This window comes from Panthera leo, chromosome C1 (assembly GCF_018350215.1).
Source record: "Panthera leo isolate Ple1 chromosome C1, P.leo_Ple1_pat1.1, whole genome shotgun sequence".
Classification (NCBI taxonomy): domain Eukaryota; kingdom Metazoa; phylum Chordata; class Mammalia; order Carnivora; family Felidae; genus Panthera; species Panthera leo.
In genome coordinates, this window is record NC_056686.1 from 190,831,165 (window position 1) to 190,857,187 (window position 26,023).

Here is a 26,023-nt window from a genome sequence, read left to right on the forward strand (position 1 = left end):
ATCTGTGTGTATTGTCTTTTACTATATAGAAATTAAACATTTTGGCATAATTCGATACAAGGGGACTTTTCCTTTATGGCTTCTTTCATGACTTTTCCTTCATGTCCTTATTTCTACTTTTAAATGTTAAAAAAAAATTTTTTTTAATGTTTATTTTTGAGAGAGACAGAGATAGAATGCGAGTGGGTTGGGGCAGAGAGAGAGGGAGACACAGAATCTGAAGCAGGCTCCAGGCTCCGAGCCGTCAGCACGGAGCCTGATGAGGGGCTCAAACTCACAAACCGTGAGATCATGACCTGAGCCGAAGTTGGATGCTCAACTGACTGAGCCACGCAGGCGCCACTACTTTTAAATATTTTTAATCTTCCTGGAATTTGTTTTTATACGTGGTATGAGGTAGGGCTTATTATTATTATTTTTTATAAACATATATTATCTCCACTGATAAAATGTCACGTTAGGGCCACCTGGCTGGCTCAGTTGGTAGAGCACAGGACTCTTGATCTCCAGTTGTGAGTTCGAGCCCCACATTTGGTGTGCAGATTACTTTAAAAACAAAAAAATGTCAACTGTAACGTAAGCTAAATTCCTGTATTTTTGTATCTATATATCTGATTTTGAATTCCATTTTCTTACCTTGAGGTTTTTTAATCTCATGTAACATTATGTTTACAAGCATTCTGAATTACAGAGTTTGTTTTTTAAAGTTTCTTCTCTCTTCCCCTCTTATCTAGACATTGCAGGTTTTTGTATTATTTTAGCCTTCTTGAAAATCAGCTCTTGGTTTGTTTTTGTTTTCTATTTATTGGTTTTTCTTTTTCTTGTTTCCTCAGATTTCCTAGGTGGGGGGGAATTTGGTTATTTTTTTGTTTTTTTTTTTAAGTTTTTTTTTATTATTGTTTATTTATTTTGATAGAGAAAGAGCGAACACAAGCGGGGGAGGGACAGAGAGGAGAGACAGAATCCCAGTGTGGAGCCCTTTGTGGGGCTAGAACTCACAAACCGTGAGATCATGACCTGAGCCAAGATCAAGAGTGAGAGGCTTGAACTGTGCCACCCAGGTGTCCTGGTTATTTTTTTCTGTCTTCCTGAATTAATTGCTCATTTAACTCATTTGTGTCTACCAAATCGTTTATTAGTGGAAGATTTAAAAGTGTGAGGTTTCCATTTTGATCACATTTCATAGATTTGATATATAGTTTTAAAATTTTATTTATAGATTTCAGAAACGTAGCACAAGAGTTATGTAAAAGGGGTTTTGAATCTTTAACAGTTAGGTTTTTAGAGGGCTTTTTGGTGTAAAATGAGTTTAAAATGAGTAGAAATGTAGATTGTGGTTTAGTTGTTAATTTTAAGCATGTGCAAATACAGTTGTAAATCAAAGCATCTAGATGGTGAACCCTATGACTTTTGGGATCTTGCCTAATTGTTTGATTTTATGATACTGCCTTCTTCTTCTTTGCCAAATGTTACAAGATTAATTTTATTTTCAGATTGTCGTGACAGTCTTTAAGACAAATACATGGGGATGGTCTTCAGGGGTTCTGAGAAACTAGGGTTAAGTGGCATTTCTCCTGCAGTTTTATTGATGAGAATTCAGAAGTATGAACAATTTTGGAATTTTTTGGCCCCGTCATATGATTCTGATATCTGGGTTAACTTTTTAATTTTACAAGTGCCAAAAAAAGTGTTATTTTAGTGTTAATCATGGTAAATTTTCAGGGGAAAGAAATCATGATATTTATGATATGTTAAAAAGAAGTTGTGGGGCACCTGGCTGGCTCATTCAGTGGAGCATGTGGCTCTTGATCTGGGGCTTGTGCGTTTGAGCCCCACGTTGGTTGTGGAGATTACTGAAAAATAAAAAAGCTTTTAAAAAAAGTTGCATGTGACTGACACGTATATACATTTCTCTTAGATGATTGAGGCATCTCGCAAATTGAAAAATATTTAATAAAGGTACCTTTTAGGTGTTGATGTATTTTTAAAAACTTATTTTTAATAGACTACATTTTAGGACAGTTTTAGATCAACAGAACACTTGAGAAGGTAGTACACAGAGTTCCTGTATACCCTCCCCATCTAGTTTCCATGTTACTAACAACTTACACTGGTATGGTACACTTGTTACAATTAATGGACCGGTATTAATACATTAAGTTCTGTAGTTTATTCGGTGTTCTTAGTTTTTACCTAATGTCTTTTTCTGTTTCAAGATCCCTCCTAGGATAACCATGTTCCATTAACTTGTCATGTCTCCTTAGACTTCTCTTGGCATTTTTAATTTTAATAGACACTGCCAGATTATTGTTCATAGAGATTAAACTAACCTATACCTCTACTAACAGTGTATTAAAGTGCCCCTGTCATGACACCCTTGCCAAAACAATGTGTTGCTATAAACACTGGGGTGCTTGTAGCCCTTTGAATTAGTACTTTTGTATTCTTTGGGTAAGTACCTAGTAGTGCAGTTGCTAGATCATAGGGTAGTTCTGTTTTTAACTTTCTCCATACTGTTTTCCAGAGTGGCTGCGCCAGTTTGCATTCCCACCAATGGTGCAAGAGAGTTCCCCTTTCTCTGCATCCTCGCCAACACATGTTGTTTCTTGTGTTGTTGATTTTAAGCCACTCTGACAGGTGTGAGGTGATATCTCATTGTAGGTTTTTGATTTGTATTTCCCCGATAATAAGTATCTTTTTGTGTGTCTGTTCACCATCTGTAATGTGTCTTTGGAAAAATGTCTGTTCCTGTCTTCTGTCCTTTTTTTTTTTTTTTTTTTTCAATTGGATTGTTTTTGGTGTGTTGAGTTGTAGAAGTTCTTTATATATTTTGGATACTAACCCTTTATCAGATATGTCATTTCCAAGTATCTTCTCCCATTTGGTAGGTTGCCTTTTTCTTTTCTCTAACGTTTGGTTATTTTTGAGAAAGAGCACGCGTGCGCCCACATGAGTGTGGGAGGGGCAGAGGGAGAGAGGGAGACACAGAATCCGAAGCAGACTCCAGGCTCTGAGCTGTCAGCACAGAGCTCACAAACCTTGAACTCACACACCTTGAGATCATGACCTGGGCTGAAGTCAGACACATAACTGACTGAGCCACTGAGGCACCCCGAGTGGTAGGTTGCCTTTTGGTTTTGTTGATTGTTTCCTTCACTGTGTAGGAGCTTTTCTTGGGTGAAGTCCCAATAGTTTATTTTTCTGGAAACATACCTAGGAAGAAGTTGTTCTTACTGATGTCAGAGACGTTGTTACTGTCTGTGTTCTCCTTTAGGATTTTAATGGTTTCATATCTTACATTTAGGTCTTTAATCCATTTTGAATTTATTTTTGTGTTTGGAGCATTATCTCCAATAGCCAAGTTACGGAAACAGCCCAAACATCCATTGACTGATAAATTGGTAAAGAAGATGTGGTATATATATACAACGGAATACTGCTCAGCCACGAAACAGAACAGAATCTTGCCATTTGTAACCATGTGGATAGAGCTAGAGAGTATTATGCTAAGCGAAATAATTCAGTCAGCAAAAGACAGATACTGCATGATTTTACCATATGTGGAATTTAAGAGACAAAACAAACGAGCATAGGGGAAAAAGAGAGGAGAGACACGCCAAGAAACAGACTCTTAACTATAGAGAACGGATGGTTACCAGAGGGGAGGTGAGTGGGAGGATGAGTGAAATAGGTGATGGGGATTAAGGAGGGCACTTGTGATGAGCACCGGGTGATGTATGAAAATTCTTGAATCACTATATGGTACACCTGAAACTAATATATGACACTCTATGTTACCTAACTGGAATTTAAATAAACACTTCAAAAGAAACGACAATGTGTTAAGATTTGTGAATTCACAAACTAACATTTGTGAATGATTACTATTTTCCGGGTCTTTTAAAAAATGCTCTTTACGTAGCAAAACTAATGTACCCCTCAAAACAATTTCTTGGGGGAAAATAATACTATATTCTTTCTCTAGGAGAAAACCGGAGGCTGGAAGGTGAAGTGACTGATGTTAAACTTTTTACTGTTTACCGCTCTGATATATGGCTTTTTTTTTTAAGAACAGCTTTTCATGTTTAGGAGCCATCTGTGTTGATTTTATTCTTTTTTAATTAAAAAAAAAGTTTTTTTTTAAAGTTTATTTTGAGAGAGAGATTGCGGGTGGGGAAGGGGAAGAGAGAGAGGGAAAGAGAGTCCTGAGCAGGCTCTGTGCTGTCAGTGCAGAACCTGACTTGGGGCTTGAACTCAAGAACTGTGAGATCATGACCTGAGCTGAAACCAGGAGTTGGACACTCAACCAACTGAGCCACCCAGGTGCCCTGCCATTTGTGTTTATTAAGTAGCAATTGGTGGAGCTCCCTCCATCTCCTGCACTGATTTACCTACCTGAAAACACACATAGTGTACAGCCTCATGGGATTGCCTTGATTCTTTGTCCCCTTAACAACTGGGCCCAGGACGCAAAGAAAATAACCTTTATTATGCCTTTACCTTAACATTCTATTAGAATATATTTATGGATTTTTCTCCTTGGTTTCTAGATCAATGCAAAATGAGAGACTTCTTACGAATACTGCGTCACCTACCGTGTCACCTACTGCGTCACCCTCTGAAGTGGTTCCTGTTGATGATTGTATTTCTGAAGAAATGACTGATGATGCCGCTGGTGTCAAAGGAGAGAGCTCCACCAAGGGTTTTGAACCTAGTAAAGAGTTACATTCTAGACCTAGTAAATCTCAGGAATACATACAGGGGGTTTCAGTTAGACCATCAGTTATCCAAAAACTGGAGAAGGGACAGCAGCAGCCCTTGGAGTTTGTTCATAAAATTGGGAGTGGTGTGAAAGAATTTAATCCAGTTGGTATTGGTCAAGCTACAAATAATAGACAGAGCTTAATATGTCCCTCGGTGATTTCTAGTGCTCCTGCTAGTTGTTTACCTGGAAGTTCCTATGACAGACCGGTTACAACTAAAACGACTAGGTCACCAGCAGCAGCCAGTTTGGGTCCAGTCAGAAAATGTGACCCAAACAAAGTTGACAGATACCTTGAACAGCCAGACAGGGGCTCTAGAAATTCTGTGCTATCGTCCAATCTAGAAACTTCTTCAGTTTCATATCAGAAACCTAAAGAATCAGACAGAAAATCTTTATGTACAAATTCAGATAAATTGATTATACGGGAAGATGTAAAGTCTCAGTGTAAAACTTTGTCAACTGGCGCTAAAGTCCGTGAATTTATGGGTACTGAAGGCTCTTTAAAATCTGAATCTCTTTCCAAATTGGCTGTAAACCAAGCAATCAATGTGAATAAAACTGGTATGCCTTCTAATAAAGGACTCTTTGAAGATGCTGCTGCAAAGCACCGTGAGAAATTCTTTTCGGGTATGGATCAGACCCAAGAGGAAAAGCATTTGGTTTTTAATAAGTCAGCCTTTTTGGAACAGAAGAGATCAGTGATTTCTGAAACAAAGTTTGCTCGTGGCTGTCTTCAGTCAGCGTGTAATCAACCCGAAGAGGCTGCACAAGACCTTTGGAAGGAAGAGCAAGTTGACCAAGAAGATAAAAACTATGAATCGAGAGCTTCTGAAATGAGTTTTGACTGCAGTTCTTTTCATTCACTGACTGACCAGTCTAAAGTGACGGCCACAGAAGTAAATATTTCAGAGGAAGTATATGCTGATCTGCAGTGTAAGAACGATAAATCTTATGTTTCTGAAATAAGTTCTGATGGTGCTGGCTCTCTTCAGTTGGCTACCAACCGGACTCAAGTAATTGTTAAAGGTGTAAGTGTTCAGAAGGCAAAGCCTATTAGCCTGGTTGATGAAAGCTATGAATCTAGTGATTCTGAGATTAATTTTGATTGTGATGCTTTACTTCAATCAGCCGATGACTACCCCCGACAGCCTGCAAAAGAAGGAAACCTTTCTAAGGAGGAACACCTTGACTTGGTTGATAAGAACTATGGGTCTAGTAGCTCCGAAATAAGTACTGATTCTGCTTTGCCTCTTCAGTCGCTGGGTGACCAACTCCCAGTGGCTGTCACAGAAGCAAAACTTCAGAAGGTTCACATTGGCTTGGTTGATAAGAACTATGGATCTAGTTGTTCTGAAACAAGTACTGATAATGATGTTTCTCTTCAGTCAGTAGTTGACCATCCCCAACTGGTTGTCAAAGAAAGAAACCTAAAGGATAGACATGTCTATCTGAAAGATAAGAGCCATACATCCAGTAGTGCTAAAGAACATCTTGATTATGTGGTCTCTCTTGACACAGTGATGGATGAATCTCAGAGGGCTGTTGAAGAAATAAGTCTTCTGGAAGAGAAGAATGAACCTGTGGATATGAACTATGATTCTCATGGTTCTGAAATGAGTTTCCACACAGATGCTCGATTAATGGCTGGCCAATCAGGAGTAATAGTTAAAAAAGTAAACCTTCGAGAAGTACCTGTTGACCTGGAGGATAAGAGTGTTAAGTCTAGCAATTCTGATCAGAGTTTTGATTCTAATGCTTCTCTTTATCAATCGGTTAGTGATCAGCGTCAAGGGGCTCTGGGTGAAATAAGCCTGAAAGAGTTAAATTTTGATATGGAAGTTAAGAGCTATGGATGCTCCAGTTCTGAGCTGACTTTTGAATCTGATCCCCCTGCTAGGTCAGGTACTGAGCAGTCTGAGATGGACATTGAAGAAATAAGAAAAAGGCACATTAATTTGGAAGATCATTGTGGTTCAAATAGTTCTGGAATAACTTTTGATTCTGATACTGCTTCCCGCTCAGGAGGTGACCAGTCTCAAGTAGCTATTTACGTGGAGGAACCTAGTCCTCTGGAAAATAAGACTCCTAAGCCTTGTGTTTCTGAAGTAACTTTTGACTCTGGCATACCTGTTCAGTCGGGAATGAATCAACCTGGACTAGCTGTTAAAGAAGTAATCGTTCAGAAAGAAGACTATATCCACTTGGGAAGGAAGAATGTGGAACCCAGTGGTTCTGAAATAAGTCTGGATTTTTATGTCCCTCCTCATTCAGTGATTAACTCTCCTGAAATAGCTTTGGAAAAGCTAAATCTTCAAAAAGAAGAGCAGATCTACCTGGAAAGTAAGGTAAATGAACCTAGTGTTTCTGAATTAAGCTTGGATTATATTTTTCATTCAATTACTGGACATTCTAAAGATCCCCTTCAAGAAGTCAACCTTCAGAAAGAAGAGCACATGCACTTAGAAAATAAAGGTAACGGACCTGGTATTTCTGAAATCAGTTTGAAACCTGACATGTCTTTTCATTTAGTGACTGATCATCCTAACATAGCTGAACCTGACATGTCTTTTCATTTAGTGACTGATCATCCTAACATAGCTGTGAAAGAAACAAGCCATCAGAAAGAACACATAAACGTACAAGATAAGGAAAGTGAATTAAGTGTTTATGAAACAGGTTTGGATTCTGGTGTCCACCTTCATCAGTCAGTGACTCAGAAGCCTGAAATAGCTGTTAAAGAAATATGGCTTCAGAAAGAAAAGCTTGTTAAATTCAAAAGTAAAAGTGCTAAATTTAGTGGTTCTGAAACAGGTTCTGATGTACCTCATTATTTAGTGACTGAACCTCAGATAGCTGTCGAAGAAATCAGTGTTCAGAAAGAAGAACATGTTCTAGAAAAGCGTGACAAATACAGTAGCTCTGGAATAATGTTTGCTGACGTCCCTCCTCAGTCAATGACTGAAACACCTCACATCGCTGTTTTGAAGGAGGACCGTGTTGACCTGGAAGGTGAAAGTACTGGATCGAGAGGTTTTGCAATAAATGTGGATATCGGTGCCCCTCTTCATTCAGTCATTGGTCAACCTCAGCCAACCCTCTTGAAGGAAAGAAACGTTCTTCTGGAAGATAAAAACAGTGAATCTAGTCATTGTAAGGTAAGGTTTGATTATGGTGACCCTCTTCGGCCATTGACTGGGCAATTTCAGGAAGTGGTTAGGAGAACAACCCCGTGGAAGGAAGAGGATATTGGACTGCAAAATAAAGTGTTTGAAACTAGTGGTTCTAAATTAATCCATGGTTCTGGTGTTTCTCTTCAGCCCGTGGCTGATCAGCCTGAAGTGGCTGTTAAACGAGTAAACCTTGAGAATGAAGGTCATGTGAATGTGGAAGATAAGCACAGCCAATGTAGTGGTTCTGAAATGAGTTTGGATTCTGATTTCTTGGTTCAGTCCATAGTTGATCAACCTCAAATAACTATTTTGGATCAGGACCATATTGAGCTAGAAGAGAAGCACAGTCGGTCTGGTGGTTCTGAAATAAGTTTTGATTCTGAGGATCCTCTTCAGTCAGTGGCTGACCAGGTTAGAAAAACCGTTAAAGAAATAAGCCTTTGGAAGGATGAAGTTGATGTGGAAGATAAGAGGGATGAAGGTGATGTGGAAGATAAGAGGGATGAAGGTGATGTGGAAGATAAGAGGGATGAAGGTGATGTGGAAGATAAGAGGGATGAATCCAAGGGTTTTGAAATTGTGTATGATTCTGATATCCTTTTTCAGTCAGTGGCTGGCCAAACTGAAGAAGTCGTTAAGGAGATCAACCTTTGGAAGGAGCACGTTGACTTGCAAGGGAAGATTGTGGAACCTATTGGTTCTAAAATAAATTTTGATGCTAATGAACCTCTCCAGTCTGTGGCCAATGAAATTCAAGAGGCTATTACAGCAGAAATAAATCTTCTGAGGGAAGGGCATGTCTGTCTGGATGATAAGGGCTATGAACCCAACGATTCTGAAATAATTTATGTTTCAGATATCCCTCTTCAGTCAGTAGTTGAGCAGCCACACATTTTGGAAGGGGAACATGTCAACTTGGAAGATAAGAGCAATGTTTCTTGTCCCGAAATAACTTTTATTTCCGATGATCATCTGCAGTCAGTGGCTGACCAGCTTCAAAAATCTGTTAAAGAAGTAAGTCTTTGGAAGGAAGACCGTATTTACCTGGAAGATAAGAGCTATAAACTTGGTGACTTCGAAGTAAGTTACGATTCTGATGTTCCTGTTCACTTTGTGGCTGATCAGTCTCCTCTGACTGTCAAAGAAATAAACTCTCAAAAGAGGGGTCATACTGACCTAGAAAGTAAGAGCTGTGGACCTAGTGTTTCTGAAATAAAATGTGATTCTGGTGTTCATTTTCAGTTAGAAGTTGACCAGTCTCAAGTGGTGTGCAAAGAAATAGATCTTCCGAAGGAACGGCATCTTGGCATGGAAGTAAAGAGCAGTGAACCTAGTGATTCTGAAATGATGTGTGATTCTGATGTTCCTCTTGAAATAGTGGTTAACGAACTTCAGGTGTCAGTTAAAGAAGCAAATCTTCGGAAGATGCTCTTTGTGGACCTGGTGACCAGTGATAGTGATTGTGAAGTGATTGCTGAGTCTGATATCCCTTTTCAGCCAGTGATTGACTCCCCTCACATGACTGTCAAAGAAATCGATTGTATAAACACGGAAGATTTTGACCTAGGTGAGTGCTGTGACTCTTGTGATTCCGAAGTAGGATATGTTTGTGAAGCGTCTCCTCCATCAATGACAAATGAACCCAAAGAGACTTTCAAAGTAGTAAACCAGAAGAAAGACTATATTATTCTCCAAGAGGCCAGCTGTGAGTCTTATGGTTCTGAAATAAAATTTCAAATCGATCCCCCAGATAGGTCTGTGACTTACCCATTGCAAGGCTCTGATAAAGAAATGGTGACATTTGTTGACTCAGAAGCTAAGAGTTGTAGACCTCATAGTCCTAAGACACACTTTAAATGGGAAGACAATTCTGAGCCTGTGACTAGCAAACTTCAGAAAGCTGATAAAGGAAGCAACTTTTGTCACAGGAAAGATGAAAATACTGGCCGAAAAGATAAGCACTGTGAATCGAGGGGGTCTGCGGGGACTCGCAAAGCCTCTCCTGGGTCAGGAGGCCGTCAAAGGGCTGGTAAAGGAAACCCGAAGTTAAAACATGCAGATCGAGAAAGTAGGAGCTGCGAACCATGCGGTTCTGGGATGAGTTTTCAGTGTGATCGCTCTCTTCAGTCTGATAGTGGCCAGCCTCAACAAGCTGTTAGTAAAAAGGAAGGATTTAAGAAGAGGTCTGCGGACCTAAAAGGAAAAAAAGGCGATTCCCGTTCAGGCCCTGTTCTCAGGGTTGCTTCTGTAAGGAACCGGGAAAAAGCAAAGGAGGTCATAGAAGACAATCCCGATGAACCAGTTCTCGAAGCCTTGCCTCATGTCCCTCCTTCATTTGTAGGCAAGACATGGTCTCAGATAATGAGAGAAGATGACATGAAAATTAACGCTCTGGTGAAGGAATTCAAGGAAGGTCGTTTCCACTGCTACTTTGATGACGACTGTGAGACCAGGAAAGTAAAAAAAAAAAATTTGAATAAAGAAAAAAAGATTACCTGGGCTGACGTTAGTCAGGACACTGCAGCAATTCAAGTTTTTTCAGATGGTGATGATAATGCAGGTGGCATTTCAGATACTGATGACTTTTCAGTGGCCTTAGATAAACCTAGCCATCATCCTACAGCAAAGAGGCCTTATGAACAATCCTGGCGAGTGGCTTCTCGATGCCAGGCTGTAAAAGTCAGCCATGGAACTCAAACCAATCTCACAAAAGAGTCAGCGACGAAAGCAAGTGGACCAGAGGAAGTCTCGCCAACAAGGAAGCGTTTACTTTTACAGAAAGACAGACAAATGAGAAACAGAGTGCAAATTGGAACACTTGAATTTCCTGAAACATGTACTAAAGTTTTGAAGCCTTTGCAACCCAATGCCTTAGTCTATGTTATTTCTTCAAATATGAAGTTTCAGAATGGTGAATCCTTCAACTTTGCTAAAAAGTACCTTGGTGGCAGAAGTAGTCGAGATGTTAGCATACAGTACAAATACAAGCGGAGGTCCTTTGATTACTATGACCCATTGAGTAAGAAAATTGTAACGAATCCTCCAGAATCTGACAGAAATAACTGGCTTCAAATTCACTTGAGCGACCTAAGCTCCAGTTCAGATGAAGATGGTCCTGCAGAAGGCTTTGATCCAACAGGCATTTTGACGCTAAGAGATGAGCTAATGGCCTATCCGGGGGCCCGTATTTCTCCCGAACGTGTGCCAAGACCGGGGACTTCCAGTGCTAGTCAAGTTCCATCGGGAAGTAATTTCCAGTCAACTCCTGTAGGCGGCGATGCTGCCAGAACCTCCCCCAAGTCAGCCACACGGAAGATACTGGAAGGTAAAAAGAAGATTCAGAGAAGGAAGATGAAAACTAGCAAGCCAGGTTTCCCCCAGAAGGCTTATAAACCAATTATTCTCCACCAAAAACCCAGAATCGCTTCCGAAAAACCGTCCATTTGGATTCGGACCAAACTAAGTGATATAATTAGGAAGTATATTTCAAAATACTCTGCTTTTTTGCGTCGCAAATATCAGTCCAGGAGCGCCTTTATTCGACTGCATCTTAAGAAAAAATGCGACGTCACTAAGTCAAAGAAGGCGAAGAAACCAGCGAAAATGCCTTTGGGCTCACCGGCTCCCTCGGGGCCGCCGGGGCCACCGGGGCCACCGGTTCCCTCGGGGCCTCCGGGGCCGTCGGTTCCCCCGGTTCCCTCGGGGCCGCCGGTTCCCTCGGTTCCTTCGGGGCCGCCGGTTCCGTCCGTGGCGGCTGCCGAGGGGCAGTTGGGAGCAGTCCCTAGCTGTTCTCTCAAGCCACCTGTGCAGAACTCTTGGCCCGCTGCAGGAAGAAAGCGGAATGGTACTAAAAAACGCCCTAGGAAGAGAAGAAGAAAGCCTTTTAGACCTGTTAAAATATATGCTTTGAGAAGCTTATATTCTCAGGTACCGTACTCTGATAGGATGAGGACTCGGCTGTCAGACAAATCGCCAGCTAATGAGGCCACCTAGAAGCGTTTCCGTTCAGGCTAGCTGAGGATTCGGTACTTCACTTGAAATACATTTTGTGCACATAGCTTTCCCAGCTTTGGTGGAAAAATTAACCTTCAACTATTTTGCTACAGACATTATTTTTCAGAACTTTTGTAATTCATTTAAAATTCGTGTTTAAGGTCCTTTTTTTTTTAAAAAAAAAAAAAGATTCAGACACATCCTTTGTCCATTTGCTGTAGAAGAGCTTCATTTTAATTTATATCCATAATTTAGCAGAGGATACATTTTTTCTCCCTCAAATCCTGTCCCTCTTATTTATTTTTTATGGTTGTATCTCATGTCAGCAGGTTATCATATTGCAAAAATGAATGTGGCAAACATTAAATGCTATCTTATTTTTACTTTTTAAAAATTGGAACAAATGAACATGTACTTACATTCTGTGTGTTTCAGAGTGGCATTGTCAATACCGTATTCTAACTGGATAATTAAGGAGAAACTATAATTATCTCAACTTTTGAATGGAGCTGATTTAAATAATCAGAAACAAAATATAATTTATCTTTTAAAGCATTCAAGAAAATGAGATTCCATGATCTTTAATCGAGTTTTTAAAAACTGCCTAGTGATTTTATATACATAAACAGAAACTCCTCCTGCTTCATTTAAATTGGATCTGCAAGTCTCTAACTTTCCTTATTTGGACACACGCACATATACAATGTAGGCTTTTCTTTAGCATTATTAGATCTTAATGGGAAAATGATCTTGCCAGTGTAATCAATGGTTTCGACCACCTTTATTCCCCTCCACCTGAAGTGTTGGTGGTTTATTATGAAAATCTGGGTTATCTTATGGCCTTACCTCTTCAAAATATTTCAGCCACTACCATATCTTTTTTTGTAACAGCTTGAACTGAAATTATTGGTTTGGTAATTTGGGCAGACCATTAAGTGTCATTAACAAACTATTTGTAATCTTACTATTTCAAAAGATCTAGTGAAACTGATGACCTACACGGAGGCCAATTTTTCAAGGGAAAAACTACCTATTTGTACATTAGTTTGACTTTCCTTAAACTTGCTATCTGATTTTAATAGTTCAAACAAAAGGTGTTAAGCAGTTTGGGTCTGAGATACTCAGAATATGTTTCGATCCTTTATTCAGAGACACTGGTCCAGTTGGTACAGATGCATCCAATTATCCTATTAAGACAAGGATCCTGGATCCTATTCTATCATTAATGTTAAAGGAAACACGAATTTCAACTATATTGTACAAACCATATTTAATTGAAACTAGATCAGTGTACCATGATTTCAGAGATAAAAATGTGTTACTTTAGAATTAATGAAATATAGTGTAACAGTTGGTGTCTAAATGTAGTTTTATTTCAGGGGCCATTTTTAACCTGTGGGTATGTTATGATGGTGTTCTGTTGTAATTTCTTTACTTCTAAATTTAAAACAGTTATTCTGTTGAAAAAAAAATGGACAAATGTTTATATTTTTAGTTGCAAAGCAACTTCAACCCTGCTTCCTATACAAACCTATTTTAATTCCCTTTCTTAAGACAACATTATGGGCCACTAGTTTAAAATAATCTTCCAATTTTAGTTTGGAAAGCAAACTGTCCTACTGATTAGGAAGTAAACAAGCAGCTAATACGTAAAAATATTCTATTTGTGGGTATTGGTGTCTTTTTCTCCTATAGCTTAGACGCGGTAGTTTCCTTAAGTACTACTAGTAGGCATTCTGGATGCTTTTTGCTTAAGTTAAAAAGCAAGAGATCACATGGAAATGATGTACTCCATAACTGTGAGGTGTCATATCTATTGTGATTACATCATGCAGAGCGGACAGTTCTCACAATTCAAATGATCAAAAGCAGTTAAAAAATTTTACTACTTTTTTCACATTGGAAACTCTTCTAAATACCGTTTTTTTGAGAGAAAAAAGGTTTATATTTAAAATTTATACTACTAAAAATATCAAAGTATAATACAGTCCTGATTATTTTTTTTAACATTTTGGAAATATTTCTAAGTTCCTGTAATCATTATTTTAGACAAGTTTGAAAAGTTGAAACTGTAAAAATTATAATTTAAATTAAATTAGAAATGAATTACTTTCAGAATTTGGTAGGATGTAAGATGTGCCCCTTTGTCAAAATATTTTTGCTTAATTTGCAGATTAGATGAAACAGTTGGATGTTTTTTGTGTATTCAAGAATGCATTAAATTCTTTTAATAGTAAAAAATTAAATTATAACCACAGTGAATATTTTATTATTCTTGTCCTTGTTCAGTATCTTGCATAGATTTTTATTACAATTGTCCCAAGTTATACAGTATGTGGACAATATTGTGTGAAGTGTGTTTTGCATTTGTGCATTTAAATTATTTGTGTAATTAGGGCTCTGAGTGACACTTTTTGGTAAAGAGAAACTATATTTAAATATTCAAGCAAGTATATATTTCCATGTAAAGCTAATGTGAAGACTAATGTATTTTTTATAATGCAGTTTAAAGAGTAAATTTGTTTTCAAAGTTATCAAGATAAAATTTATCAAATATTGAAATTTGTCTCTACTTTCTCCTCATGTTAGGAAGTTTTTCTGGGAATACTTAAGGAATCAGAGAGTAACAAAAACAAGTTCATTTTATAAATGGTCTTAGAGATGATAAATAAGAGAATATAAATGTTGATGCTGGTGAGGAAATAGTTTAACCAAAGATATACAGGTATGTTCATGGAGTAGTCATTTCAAAGGATTAAAATGAAACAACTATTTATTTGACTGGTGGCATAGTGGGTTAGCAACTGTTCACTTTGTATACCTGTATTGAAAGAGTCAATGAACAGGATTGAGTTCAGGAGGCAGTGTCTAGATCATTATTTGACACCTACTGGGAAGAGAGAACCGTAGCGTCTCCAGTATCACAGCGTATATTATAAAGGACAAGAAAAACATGGACGAGCGTACGTATGTCACTGAGGTGGGGGCCTTTGGCCTCAATAGTATTGACTGCTGGGTCTTTTGGTCCCAGATCATATTGTTAAGATACAACAACAGCCTACTTTTTGTGATAAAAAATTACTAAAGTAAAAATCTGTGACGGATGTCCATATTCAACGAAGGACTTTTATGTGGAGAAATAAAATGTGGAACATACTGAAAGATCACGTAATTAGGGAATTAACACATCAAAATGTCAACTTGAGAAAATGAGTGGCTGAGGAAGAGTCTCAACATTTTCTGAAACTTTATTTAGACCCCAAATATTAGGGAAATAATATAGTAAGTTTCCTTTGTTCTTAGACTTTATATGTATATTTAAAAAGTTTTCCCCAAATATTTTGAACTATTTACTTTGATTAAGAAATAGGTCTAGGGTGAATTATCATTTGTTGCTGAATCTTTAAAATATGAACTTCTACTTTATTTACGTTGATAATTTATTATATGCATGTTGTTTTTCTTTACATGCATTTTATTTTCTAAGTTTTTAAGCTGGACGTGTGTGTGTGCGCGTGTACATCTTGAGCCCTTACAAGTGCCGGGCACTGTTCTAAGCTTTTAAACTGTATTATCTCATTTGATCTTCAAAGAGCCCTTATGAGTTAGGTACTGTGATTGTCACTAAATAGCTCTATGCCTCAATTTTGGGATTACAAATGAGTTGTTATTTAATGTAATCACATGGGGATTACAGTCAATCCCCAGTGCCAGGACACCACTAATCTACTGTCTGTATAGTTTAGCCTTTTCTGGACATTTCATATAAATGGCATCATACAATATGTGGTCTTTGTATCTGGCTTCCTTCATTTACTATAGTGTGTTTGAGGGTCATTCATGTTGTAGCATGTATCAGTATTTTGTTCTTTTTTATTGCTGAGTAGTATTTATAATTAGTTTTTAATGAAGCTGGTAACAGAATGCTGGTCTCCTGATAAATATGATAAAAGCTGTTAGGCTTGAGGCTAGCTGTTCCTTTATAACTCTCATACCTGTTACCCTCAATTACCACCCCAATTCCAAGACCAACTGGATATCTGCCTTTTTAAGTGCCCTTATCCCATACTTGAATGCTTTATACTTCCTCTGTCTTTGACTCTAACTCCCTTTACTGCCTATCTTTGCATTCTTCCCACTGTGCTTTGTGACTTCTCACTTTCAGTGTCAACACATTATCCTGTGTTCTCAGTCTTTTCGCAGTGGATTGCTTGAATGTAACCGAACTGAGAATCCCATCCAAGGTGCCCGTTATCCTACACGTGCTGTAGAGCCAGGAAATGTTGGTGATGGTACTGGTCATTCTTCTTTAAAATTCCTCTCCTATGTGATCCAGTACATACCATCGAAATCAACATGGGTATACCCCTCTTCTTCATAGACCTCACTTGGAATTTCCCGATTGTTCCAAAATGTCCTCTAGAGGTCCAGGATTTGATCCAGGATCACAGACTGTCATGACTGTTGAGTTTCCTTCTGTATGGAGCAGTTCCTCAGCCTTTCTTTGTATTTAATAACTTGACATTTTGAAGTGTGCAAACCAGTTTCTTTGTGGAATGTCCCTCGGTTTGAGTTTGTCTGGTGTTTCTTTATAGTTAATGCTTTTGTGGGGGGGGAGGCAGAAATTCTGTGGACTTCTCAATGTATCATAACCGCAGCCATGTGATGTCAGTTTGAATAAAAGTGGTGATTGAAAATATCCAGTCTTTGTCTTTATCTTAGAGGAATAACTTTTTAATAATCTGAAACGGGGGCTCTCATGGTGGGTAGGTTGAGTTATTAACATATAGTTACACATTTTTTCACAACTGAACTTTGAAGCAGTTGTGACTGAAAATTTTTTTGTTGTATTTATCATCTAACTCATCATAGCTTAAGATAGTAGCTTATGTGTACACTTAAATGTTACTTAAACCCCTATTATGTGCTCGGTCCTCTCTATTGGGTGCCAAGGATCTAAGCATCAACTACACAAGCCTCTACTTGTTCACGTTTATTAGCTGATACGAGTGAAAGAATTTCAGTAGTGGTAAGTTAGTGAACCTGCGATGTAATCCTTAAACTTTCAAAAGATTGTTAAACCTGTATAGATAACACAGGACATTGCTATTTGGCATGGAAAACTTCCTCAACTTTCTGCACAGAGACCATTTGCAAAGCGTTTCTCATCGTTCTCTGGAAGGATTGCTTTCCTGTGTTTGCATTATTACAAATAGTCTCTCCTGTGTTGGTTTGATCCATCAAGATGAATTGTTTCTATATAGACTCTCTTAGATAGTTGTCTTATCAGGGCACAGAAAAGACTTCTTAAGGATGAGTATACATATATACATTAGATACTTGAGTTATCATCAGCTCTTTTGAACTGGATAAATAGAGGGTTTATTAATTTTTTTGGAGAGTTGTAATTAGGGTCACAGGTAATAAATGATATTATGTTGTCCATTGAGCTGAAACTAGTTTACTAGGTGAATGCCCACTTGAAAATATGCTTATTGTCTACCATGATTATTTCACTGTACCAAATGGTGGTCGCCTAGTAACTGGTTCTTACTACAGTCTGACACAGTGACCTTCTTACCTCTAGGATATGTTTAGGTGAGTATTTGAAGTAGCACTGATGGCTCTATAGAGTCAGAGAAACCTCTTGACCCTTAGAAGTGATCATCTTTGTGTTTTCATACTGGGTGTACTACTTGACATTTATAACCCAGCACAGCTACAAGGTTCTTTTTCTTCCTACAGAGAAAGCATCTCGAGCGGAATATAAAAAGTTGCATGACAAAGCGTGACAATCTTTTGAGAACAAATAGTAACCCCATATTGCCCAGCATAATCAGTGGCAACGGCCAGGTAGCATTTGGAGCTAGGACATTTCTTCTACTGTGCTGGATGATCATGTGAAGAGGCAGAAGGTGAGGCAGAATAAAAGTGGCAGAATGAAAACAAAGCTAAATTTTAGTATTCCCCATAATGGGGTGGCCCCTTTATTTTTATTTTTTTTCTTCAATATTGGTAACTTATTTTTTTATTGTTTTTTAAATATATGAAATTTATTGTCAAATTGGTTTCCATACAACACCCAGTGCTCATCCCAACAGGTGTGGGGGGTGTCCCCTTTAAAAGTTGATGAAAGCTGGGCTAGTTAAAAAATTTGTTTTAACGTTTATTCATTTTTGAGACACAGAGATGAGCATGAGTGGGGGAGGGGCAGAGAGAGAGAAGGAGACATAGAATCTGAAGCAGGCTCCAGGCTCTGAGCTGTCAGCACAGAGCCTGATGCGGGGCTTGAACCCACCAGCCGTGAGATCTTGACCTGAGCCGAAGTTGGACGCTTAACTGACTGAGCCACCTAGACACTGTTGGGCCATTTTTAATGTGTTTGAATCACCTGATTAAATGACTTAACGCTTAAAACATTTTTAAATTTTATTTTTATTATGTTTTATATACCAGTTTTACTGAAATAGAATTCTTATACCATAGAAATTACCCATTTAGAGTGCAATTCAATGGTTTTTAGTATATTCACAGAGTTGTGTAGCTATCACCACAATTTTTTATTTGGTTAGTTTTGAGAGAGTGTGTGCGCATGTGTGGGGGAGGAGTGGAAAGGGAGGGGGTACAGAGGATCTGAAGCGGGCTCGGCGCTGACACCAGAGAGCCCGATATGGGGGCTCGAACTCACGAATTGGGAGATCACAACCTGAGCCGAAGTCAGACACTTAACCGACTGAGCTACCCGGGTGTTACATCACAATCTATTTTAGAACATTTTCCTCAATGAAATCCATGCACACTAGCAGTCATTAATTTGCATTTGACACTAAAAAGAAGCCCCATGCCAGCTAACAGTTGCCCTCCACTCCCTCAGCCTCCCTTGATCCCAGTCCCTGGCAGTCACTAATCTACTTTCTGACTCTGGATTTGCCTATTCTGGGCTTTTTCTTTTCTTTTCTTCCTTCCTTCCTTCCTTCCTTCCTTCCTTCCTTCCTTCCTTCCTTCCTCTTTCTTTCTTTCTTTCTTTCTTTCTTTCTTTCTCTCTCTCTCTTTCTTTCAGAGACAAAGAGAGGGTGCAAGTGAGTGAGGGGGAGGGAGAGAGGGAGAGAGAGAGAATCCCATGAGGGGCAGAGGGAGAGAGAGGGGGAGAGAGAGAGAAGCGGTCCCAACCTGAAGTGGGACCACCCGATGCAGGACTTGAAGTCACAAACCGTGAGATCATGACCTGAGCCTAAGTCAGATGCTTAACCAACTGAGCCACCCAGGCGTCTTATTCTGGCCATTTTATACAAATAGACTCATATAATGTGTGGCCTATTGTGACTGGCTTCTTTCATTTAGCATAATGTTGTCAAGGTTCATCTGTGTTGTAGCAGGAATTGGTACTTCATTTCTTTTTATTGCCAAGTAACATCCCATTGAATGGATACGTCACATTTAATTTATCCACTCACTAGTTGATGGATGGAGACCCATCAACATGGGTCTCTACCCTGATTCTTCATGATAGCTTTGGTGTTACCTTCTCCAGGGGGTCTTTCCTGGCTCGCCTCTGTCACATAATTGTGAACAGATCTTTTCTTAGTCTAACACTCAAATATAACGCTGTGAGGGCAGGAATGTGCCTTTCATTTCTGCATTCCTGCAACTTGGCAACTGGCTCACCTGTCCTGTCCCTTCTGGGCAATTTTTGCATATCTGTATATCATCTATATTGTTGTTTATATTGAGAGATTTATAAAATAAGGGAGAAAGCAAGAATAGTTAATAAACATCCATGTTGCTTCCATCTAGATTACTAACAAAGTGCTAGATTTCCTTCAAGTCACTTTCTCTTTTTTTAAAAAAAGGAATTGAAACTTAAATTTTAATACTTTTTGTTTCCTTTGATCATCAATTTTAGCCATATCCCTTCCTCTCTTCCTTTGCCCTGAGGGAGAAATTTTTTTATTTTTTATTAAAAATTTATTGGTAAATATATATATTTTTTTATTTTAGAGAGGGAGAACACGTGAGCAGAACCGGGTGCAGAGGGGCAGAGGGAGAGAGAGAGAGAGAGAGAGAGAGAGAGAGAGAGAGAATCCCAACCAGGCCCCACACAGGGCTCCATCTCATGACCCCGGGACCATGACCAGAGTCAAAATCAACAGTCAGATGTTCAACCAACTGAGCCACCTAGGAGCCCCTGGAGGGAGAAATTTTTTAAAGAAAGGTGGCAAGAATATACTAAGTGATTACAGCAGTTGACTCTCATCTGCGGTTTTGCTTTCCGCAGTTTCAGTATCCACCCCCCCCCCCCCCCCCCCCCCCCCCCCCGCCCCGCCCGGGTCTGGGAGAGATGAGCCGCCTTCTGGCGAATCAGCAGAAGGTCAATAGTAGCCTAACTCTACTTCACCAGGCTTACGTCATTCACCATTCGGCGTCTCATCACGTAGGATTTTTATCATCTGACATCAACAGGGAGAGTGAGTACGTTACAATATTTTATTTTTACTTTATTAAAAAATGTTTAATGTTTTATTTTTGACAGAGAGAGAGAGAGAGAGAGAGAGAGAGAGAGATAGTGAGCGTGGGGGAGGGGCAGAGAGCGAGGGAGACACAGAATCCAAAGCAGGCTCCAGGCTCGGAGCTGTCAGCACGGATATCAACGCGGGGCTCAAATCCACCAACTGTGAGATCATGACCAGACCCCAAGTCAGATGCTTAACCGACTGAGCCACCCAGGCGCCCCGCAATAAGATATTTTAAAAGAGACCACGTTCACATAACTTTTATCACAGTGTATTGTTATAATCGTTTTATTTTGTTATTAGTTACTGTTGTTAATTTCATACTGTGCCTAATTTATAAATTAAACTTTATGGTAGGTGTGTATATGTAGGAAAAAACATGGTATATACAGAATTCAGTACTATCCATGGTTTTAGGCATCCATGAGAGGTCTTGGAATATATCCCCTGCAGGTAAGGGGGGGCTACTGTATTTCAAAGCAACCATCTCTGGGGCACCTGGGTGGCTCAGTCGGATGAGCGTTGGACTTCGACTTAGGTTTGTGAGTTTGAGCCCCACATTGGGCTCGCTGCTGTCAGGGCGGAGCCTGTGTCAGATCCTCTGTCCCCTTCTCTCTCTGCCCCTCCCCTGCTCACGCTGTCTCTCTCAAAAATAAATAAACGTTGAAAGCAAACAAACAGAGAGGCAGACAGACAAAGCAACCATCTCTGAAGTCTTTTGAACAAAGCCCACACGGAGGGCACCAGGGATGGGTCCCTGCAGGGCACTTACTCTAATTCAGAGGAACATCCCTCTATTTGGAGATAATTTCTTTCAGGTAGAAAATTTATGAAGTTCCTGTGAAATGAAAGATGTCGATGAGGCTTATTTTGAAGAAAAATGGCCACTTCATTTTAGGCGTTAATCAAGGATGACTAACTTCTTTTCAGATAATGTTCATTATAACTGCTTCCAAATGATGCGGCTTAAGTTATGTAAATTTAAACTCTCAGGAATAGGTAGATTCTTTTTTCTACGTCCTTTTCAGTCACGAGGCGGCTAATTTCACCTGCCGTCGGTGAGACTATGGGCAGAAATTCCTTTTAGTTATGTGCGGGTATATTGTGGCAACAGATCTTTTATTTAGCAAGGTAAGTCCTTAAAGTGCTTTTAGTACAGATTCTGTGACTTAAATTATGCTAAGGGATAATCATGAAGCCTGATATTCTTCCTCAACCCCTGTCCAATGGAAAAGCGGATTTAGTCTTCCATATGTGACCTTTCTCTTGGACATAGAGAATGGTTTACACTATATAGTACTTAGGGCTCAGTATTCATGCCAAAGTAATTTTCTTTTCCTTCTGAACCACAGTAAAACTGTGTGGAAATTGTTCAGGAGATATGTGCTTGAGGTGCAAGGGCATGATGAACACTGGAGGCACTGAGAGCTCATCTTGGGCATGGGAAGAGGGACGAGAGTCCACACTGCCTGTGAATCACCCCAGCCTTTGAATGACCCTGTAGTCAGGGAGAATAACACAGTAGGCTTGGCATCATCTTTGTCCCCTCACCTCTTTCTTGGCCACCACATCCTAACACAAAGTTGCATTAAATATTTACTTACAGTTTCTCCCACATTGATCATCTCCACTCCTGTGGCCACCAACCTAGTCTTGAACTTCTTCCTCTTACGCCTAATTTATTCTAATGGAGGCCGGGGCCTCTGGAGTGATGGAGTGAAGACCTCTGCAAATCTTCCCTTCCATAAGAACAATGAAAATACTGAGAAAGTTTGTCAAAATCAGCCTTTCAGAACTCTGCAAATTAAGCAAAAATCTTTCAATAAGATGCGGAATGTTTAGTCAGGAAGAAAAACTGCTGCATGTCCAGAGGAACAGTGGGTTGTGGCATTTTCACCTGTTCTGCTCCCATTACCCTTTCCCCAGCTCCACTGTAGTTGTGTAAACCAGCAGCCTTACAGCTATCGGAGGGGGCAGACTGTGTCTTGAGATCCTCAAAAAGTCCTAGCTCCAGAACATTAACCCTATTTGACCCGTCTTGCAGCTCCCTGGAAAAACCCTTTGAGGGGAGTTGCTTTGTAGTCCTGGTTTTTTTTTTGTTTTTTTTGTTTTTTTTGGTTCAGAAAAGCTCCTTCCTCAGGGCCCTTGTTGCAAACAACCAGTGGCAATTGTTTAACATCGCAGCTGTGATACCAATTGGGGCAAACAAGAGTCTGGCCAAAACTTAAAAGGCAGATCTGGGGAACAAGGTGTCCATTTGAAAAGCTCTGATACATTCCCGGGGCTCTAAAAGGTCCTACAAACGTGCAAGTCTGTGGGCATGCCTGGAAAAGACCCGTGAGGGCCCCCACCTCTGGCTGGCTGGAGGCCCTGGGCAAGCAGAAAGTGATGCATAAGGCGGAATTAGAAACCGCCTGAGTGTGGAGGTCATGCCCCAACATACCTACATACAGAGCTTCTCACGAAAGGTTGCAATTCTTATTGCTTCAAGGCATTTAAGGAAACCTCTGACCAATCATTAACTGACCATTAAAGCTAATTGATCAGAGAATTCAGTGGCTGCACACTATAGGGAACAAAGAATTTATAGAAGTGGTCTCTTCAGAAAGGTCACTAAAGTAAACAGCAGCGGCAACAAGAATAAAACTGCAATACGGACAGACGCTAAGGGTGGGGGAAATCTGATTTCCAGAGTTGACACATTATATTATCTAAAATGTCTTCCTCCCTCCCTCCCTCCCTCCCTCCCTCCCTTCCTTCCTTCCTTCCTTCTTTCCTTTTTCTTTCTTCTTTCTTTCTTTCTTTCTTTCTTTCTTTCTTTCTTTCTTTCTTTCTCTTTCTCTCTTTCTCCCTTCTTTCTCTTTCTTTCTTTCTTTCTTTCTTTCTTTCTTTCTTTCTTTCTTTCTTTCACCTCGTCATCCAACACGGGGTTCAAACTCATGGCCCCGGGAGCAAGACTTGCATATACCTCTGACTGAGCCAGCCAAGAGCCCCTAAAACATCCACTTTTCAATAAAAAATTTTAAATAGTTGCAAAGAAACAGGAAAGCATGGCTTATGCACAGGAAAACAACCACTCTTTGAAGCTGTTTTTGAGGGATTTGAATTTTGGACTTAGATTTATAAGTATAGAAATTAATATTTATAAATATTAATATAAATACGTAAATGTAAATAACTAAAGAAAACCATATCTAAAGAATTAAAGTGTGAGAACAATGCTTCACCAAATAGAGAGTATCAATAAAGAGCAATTAGAAAAATCAAAATTTTGGAGTTGAAAAGTGTTTTCATATATTTTTCTATAAAAAATGTAAACATCATGCCCTCCTTACTAGGGAGGCTCCTACAAGATGTAATAGTTATCATGTACATTACATTTTTGTGTCTCTCAATAGGCCTGGTGTAATACATAGCTTTCTGCTTAGCACTTAGCCTGCATAATTTGTGGATATATATTTATTTGTGTGCCTGTCTTCCCACTAGCTTAGAGACTTCATGAAAATGGAACCTTATCTACTTTATTCTCTAGTATCTATCCAGTATCTGATTTAATATCTGGCTGATGGTAAGTTTTTAAAAAGTATATGTTAAATAAATAAATTACAAGCAAACTTATGAATGAAAGGAACTATCCTTTGATGAACATCTGCTACATATTATATGCACTGTGCTAGATTTCTACATCTGTTATCTAAATCAGTCTTCACAACCCCTCTAGCATGGGTATCATTATCTCTATAATCCAGACTAATTTCCTTAAACTTGGAGGTGGTAAAGACCATTAGCAAAATTGGTTTGGTTAGCATACCGTGTGTAGGCTAGCAATCGGATGATCTTAAAGCCAGGAAATTCTGGGCCTCCCTGGTTCTCCCTACTGAGTATTATTGGTTGGGTATTTGGTTTCCTCCAACCCTTTGCAAATAAGCATCCACAGAACTCAGATGTTTACTTGAGTCTTTACAAAAGATTCACAATGACAGAATTTACGTGGGGCCTGTTGAGGAAGGATGCCACATGGCACTCCGGCAGTCTTACACATACCCATATAGGTCCTGTCTGCAAAATCTGAGCTACAACTAATCTGAGTCTTGGCAGAATGCCTTATTATTCTCCCAGAACATGAGAGGAAGGGAGGTCTGTGACCGAGCTGGCCTGCGGCAATCACCCTTGAGTTCCTCATTGCCTTAAGGGGTACTGGTGAGGTGTGAAGTTTTCTGCCATGCCCCTTTGGAATATACCTGCAGACTGTACAATAACCTAGCTGCAGTCTAGAATTAGCTCTGTAGCACTGGGACATCCCATGATGTGTGTTGCAATCTTCTGGTCCTTATTATTTTGGGGTCATCCTCTTTGTTGTTTGGGACAAGGACGACAGGGAGGTGGAGTTTCGGCTATTTTTTTTTTTTTTTTTTTGCTGTCTGTGTAAGTTATAAACTACTTAACTCTAAAAAGGGCTAGTGTGGGGTGCCTGGGTGGCTCAGTTGGTCCAGCTTCCGGCTCTTGGTTTAGGCTCAGGTCACAATCTGGAAGTTCATAAGTTAGAGCCCCACATCAGGCTCTGCACTGACAATGCAGAGCCTGCTTGAAATTCTCTTTCTCTCTCTCTCTCAAAATAAATAAATAAATAATAAAAAATAAAAAAATAAATAAAAAGGGCTAGTGTGTTTTTTACCAGTTGAATCTGTCACCTGGTCTTGGCCTTGGCCATCTTTGCTGCTGTTTTACAGGGCCCTGATCCCAGAGTGGGAGTCCTTTCAACCCAGACCTGTGGGGTGCCTCTCCCTCACCTGGCTATATCTTCCCTCCTCTGTGTAACTCAGCCATTAGGCTTTGAAGTCCATATTCTGGTTGTTTCTTCTCAATTCCTTTTAATTTTCAAGATTTTGTGGGGTGATATCGGGTCAGTTTTTTTGTTTTGTTTTCTTTTTCAATTTTGAAAGTTGAGTAGAAAAAGATCCTGAGAATGGAGAGGGGAAAATTGACTGAGACATATACACTTGGAGTGACAGCTTGCATTTTTCTTTTCTTATGATTGGCCTTGAAAAAATTATACATATGTATAAATTATATATATAATTAATAGCTTTAATTATTTATAAAACAGATATTAAAATTCAAACACCTAGCATTGGGATTCTGGAAGAGTTAGTCTCTTTTCAATTCCCACACAGATTTTGACTTTTTATTATGCAGAAGAGAGTTTTTTCCTTTCCTTCCTTGAATTTCATTAAAAAAATCCTCTCTAATAACTTAATATTGTAGATTGCTATGAGTGTGTGTGTGCGTATGTGTGTGTGTGCGTGTGTGTGGTGTATGTGTTCATGTCTGTTTTTTTAACTTAGAAATGGTAGAGGAGAGGAAAAGACCTCTTATATGAGAGAAAACTGTGATATAGAAAGGTAATACTAATTATAGTCAATCAATAAATGTTAAGGAACACTGTGCTCGTCAGGAGCTTGCCCGATGTGCCTATTCTGTATGTGTGAATCTGGAGACGGTGGTTTGGGGGCTAGTTTTCCTCTAGGATAGTTACTAGGGAGTAAAAGGCACTTTAACCTCCTTCTCAGAGTGCTATGAGGGGG

The 26,023-nt window shown here is 39.4% G+C and overlaps 2 protein-coding genes across 12 annotated transcripts in view; both read left to right on the plus strand.

Moving 5' to 3' along the window:
* Positions 1–16,606, plus strand: part of ZDBF2 (zinc finger DBF-type containing 2) — a 32,066-nt gene extending 15,460 nt beyond the window's left edge. For all 3 annotated transcript variants that reach the window (XM_042949889.1, XM_042949890.1, XM_042949892.1), the window contains exon 6: positions 4,551–16,606. In XM_042949889.1, the coding sequence (XP_042805823.1) occupies positions 4,551–11,928 (7,378 nt within the window). In that variant the 3' untranslated portion in view covers positions 11,929–16,606. The remainder of the gene's footprint in view (positions 1–4,550) is intronic.
* Positions 16,607–20,353: 3,747 nt separating this feature from the next.
* The window catches only part of ADAM23 (ADAM metallopeptidase domain 23), a 317,233-nt gene continuing 311,563 nt past the window's right edge, over positions 20,354–26,023 (plus strand). For 6 of the 9 annotated variants that reach the window (XM_042949899.1, XM_042949900.1, XM_042949905.1 and 3 more), the window contains exons 1-2: positions 20,354–20,397; positions 23,925–24,006. The gene's annotated coding sequence lies outside the window, so the exon portion shown is untranslated. Of the gene's footprint in view, positions 20,398–21,472; positions 21,570–23,804; positions 24,007–26,023 lie in introns of those variants that run through there. The other 3 variants (XM_042949907.1, XM_042949908.1, XM_042949901.1) reach the window with 3 other exon arrangements.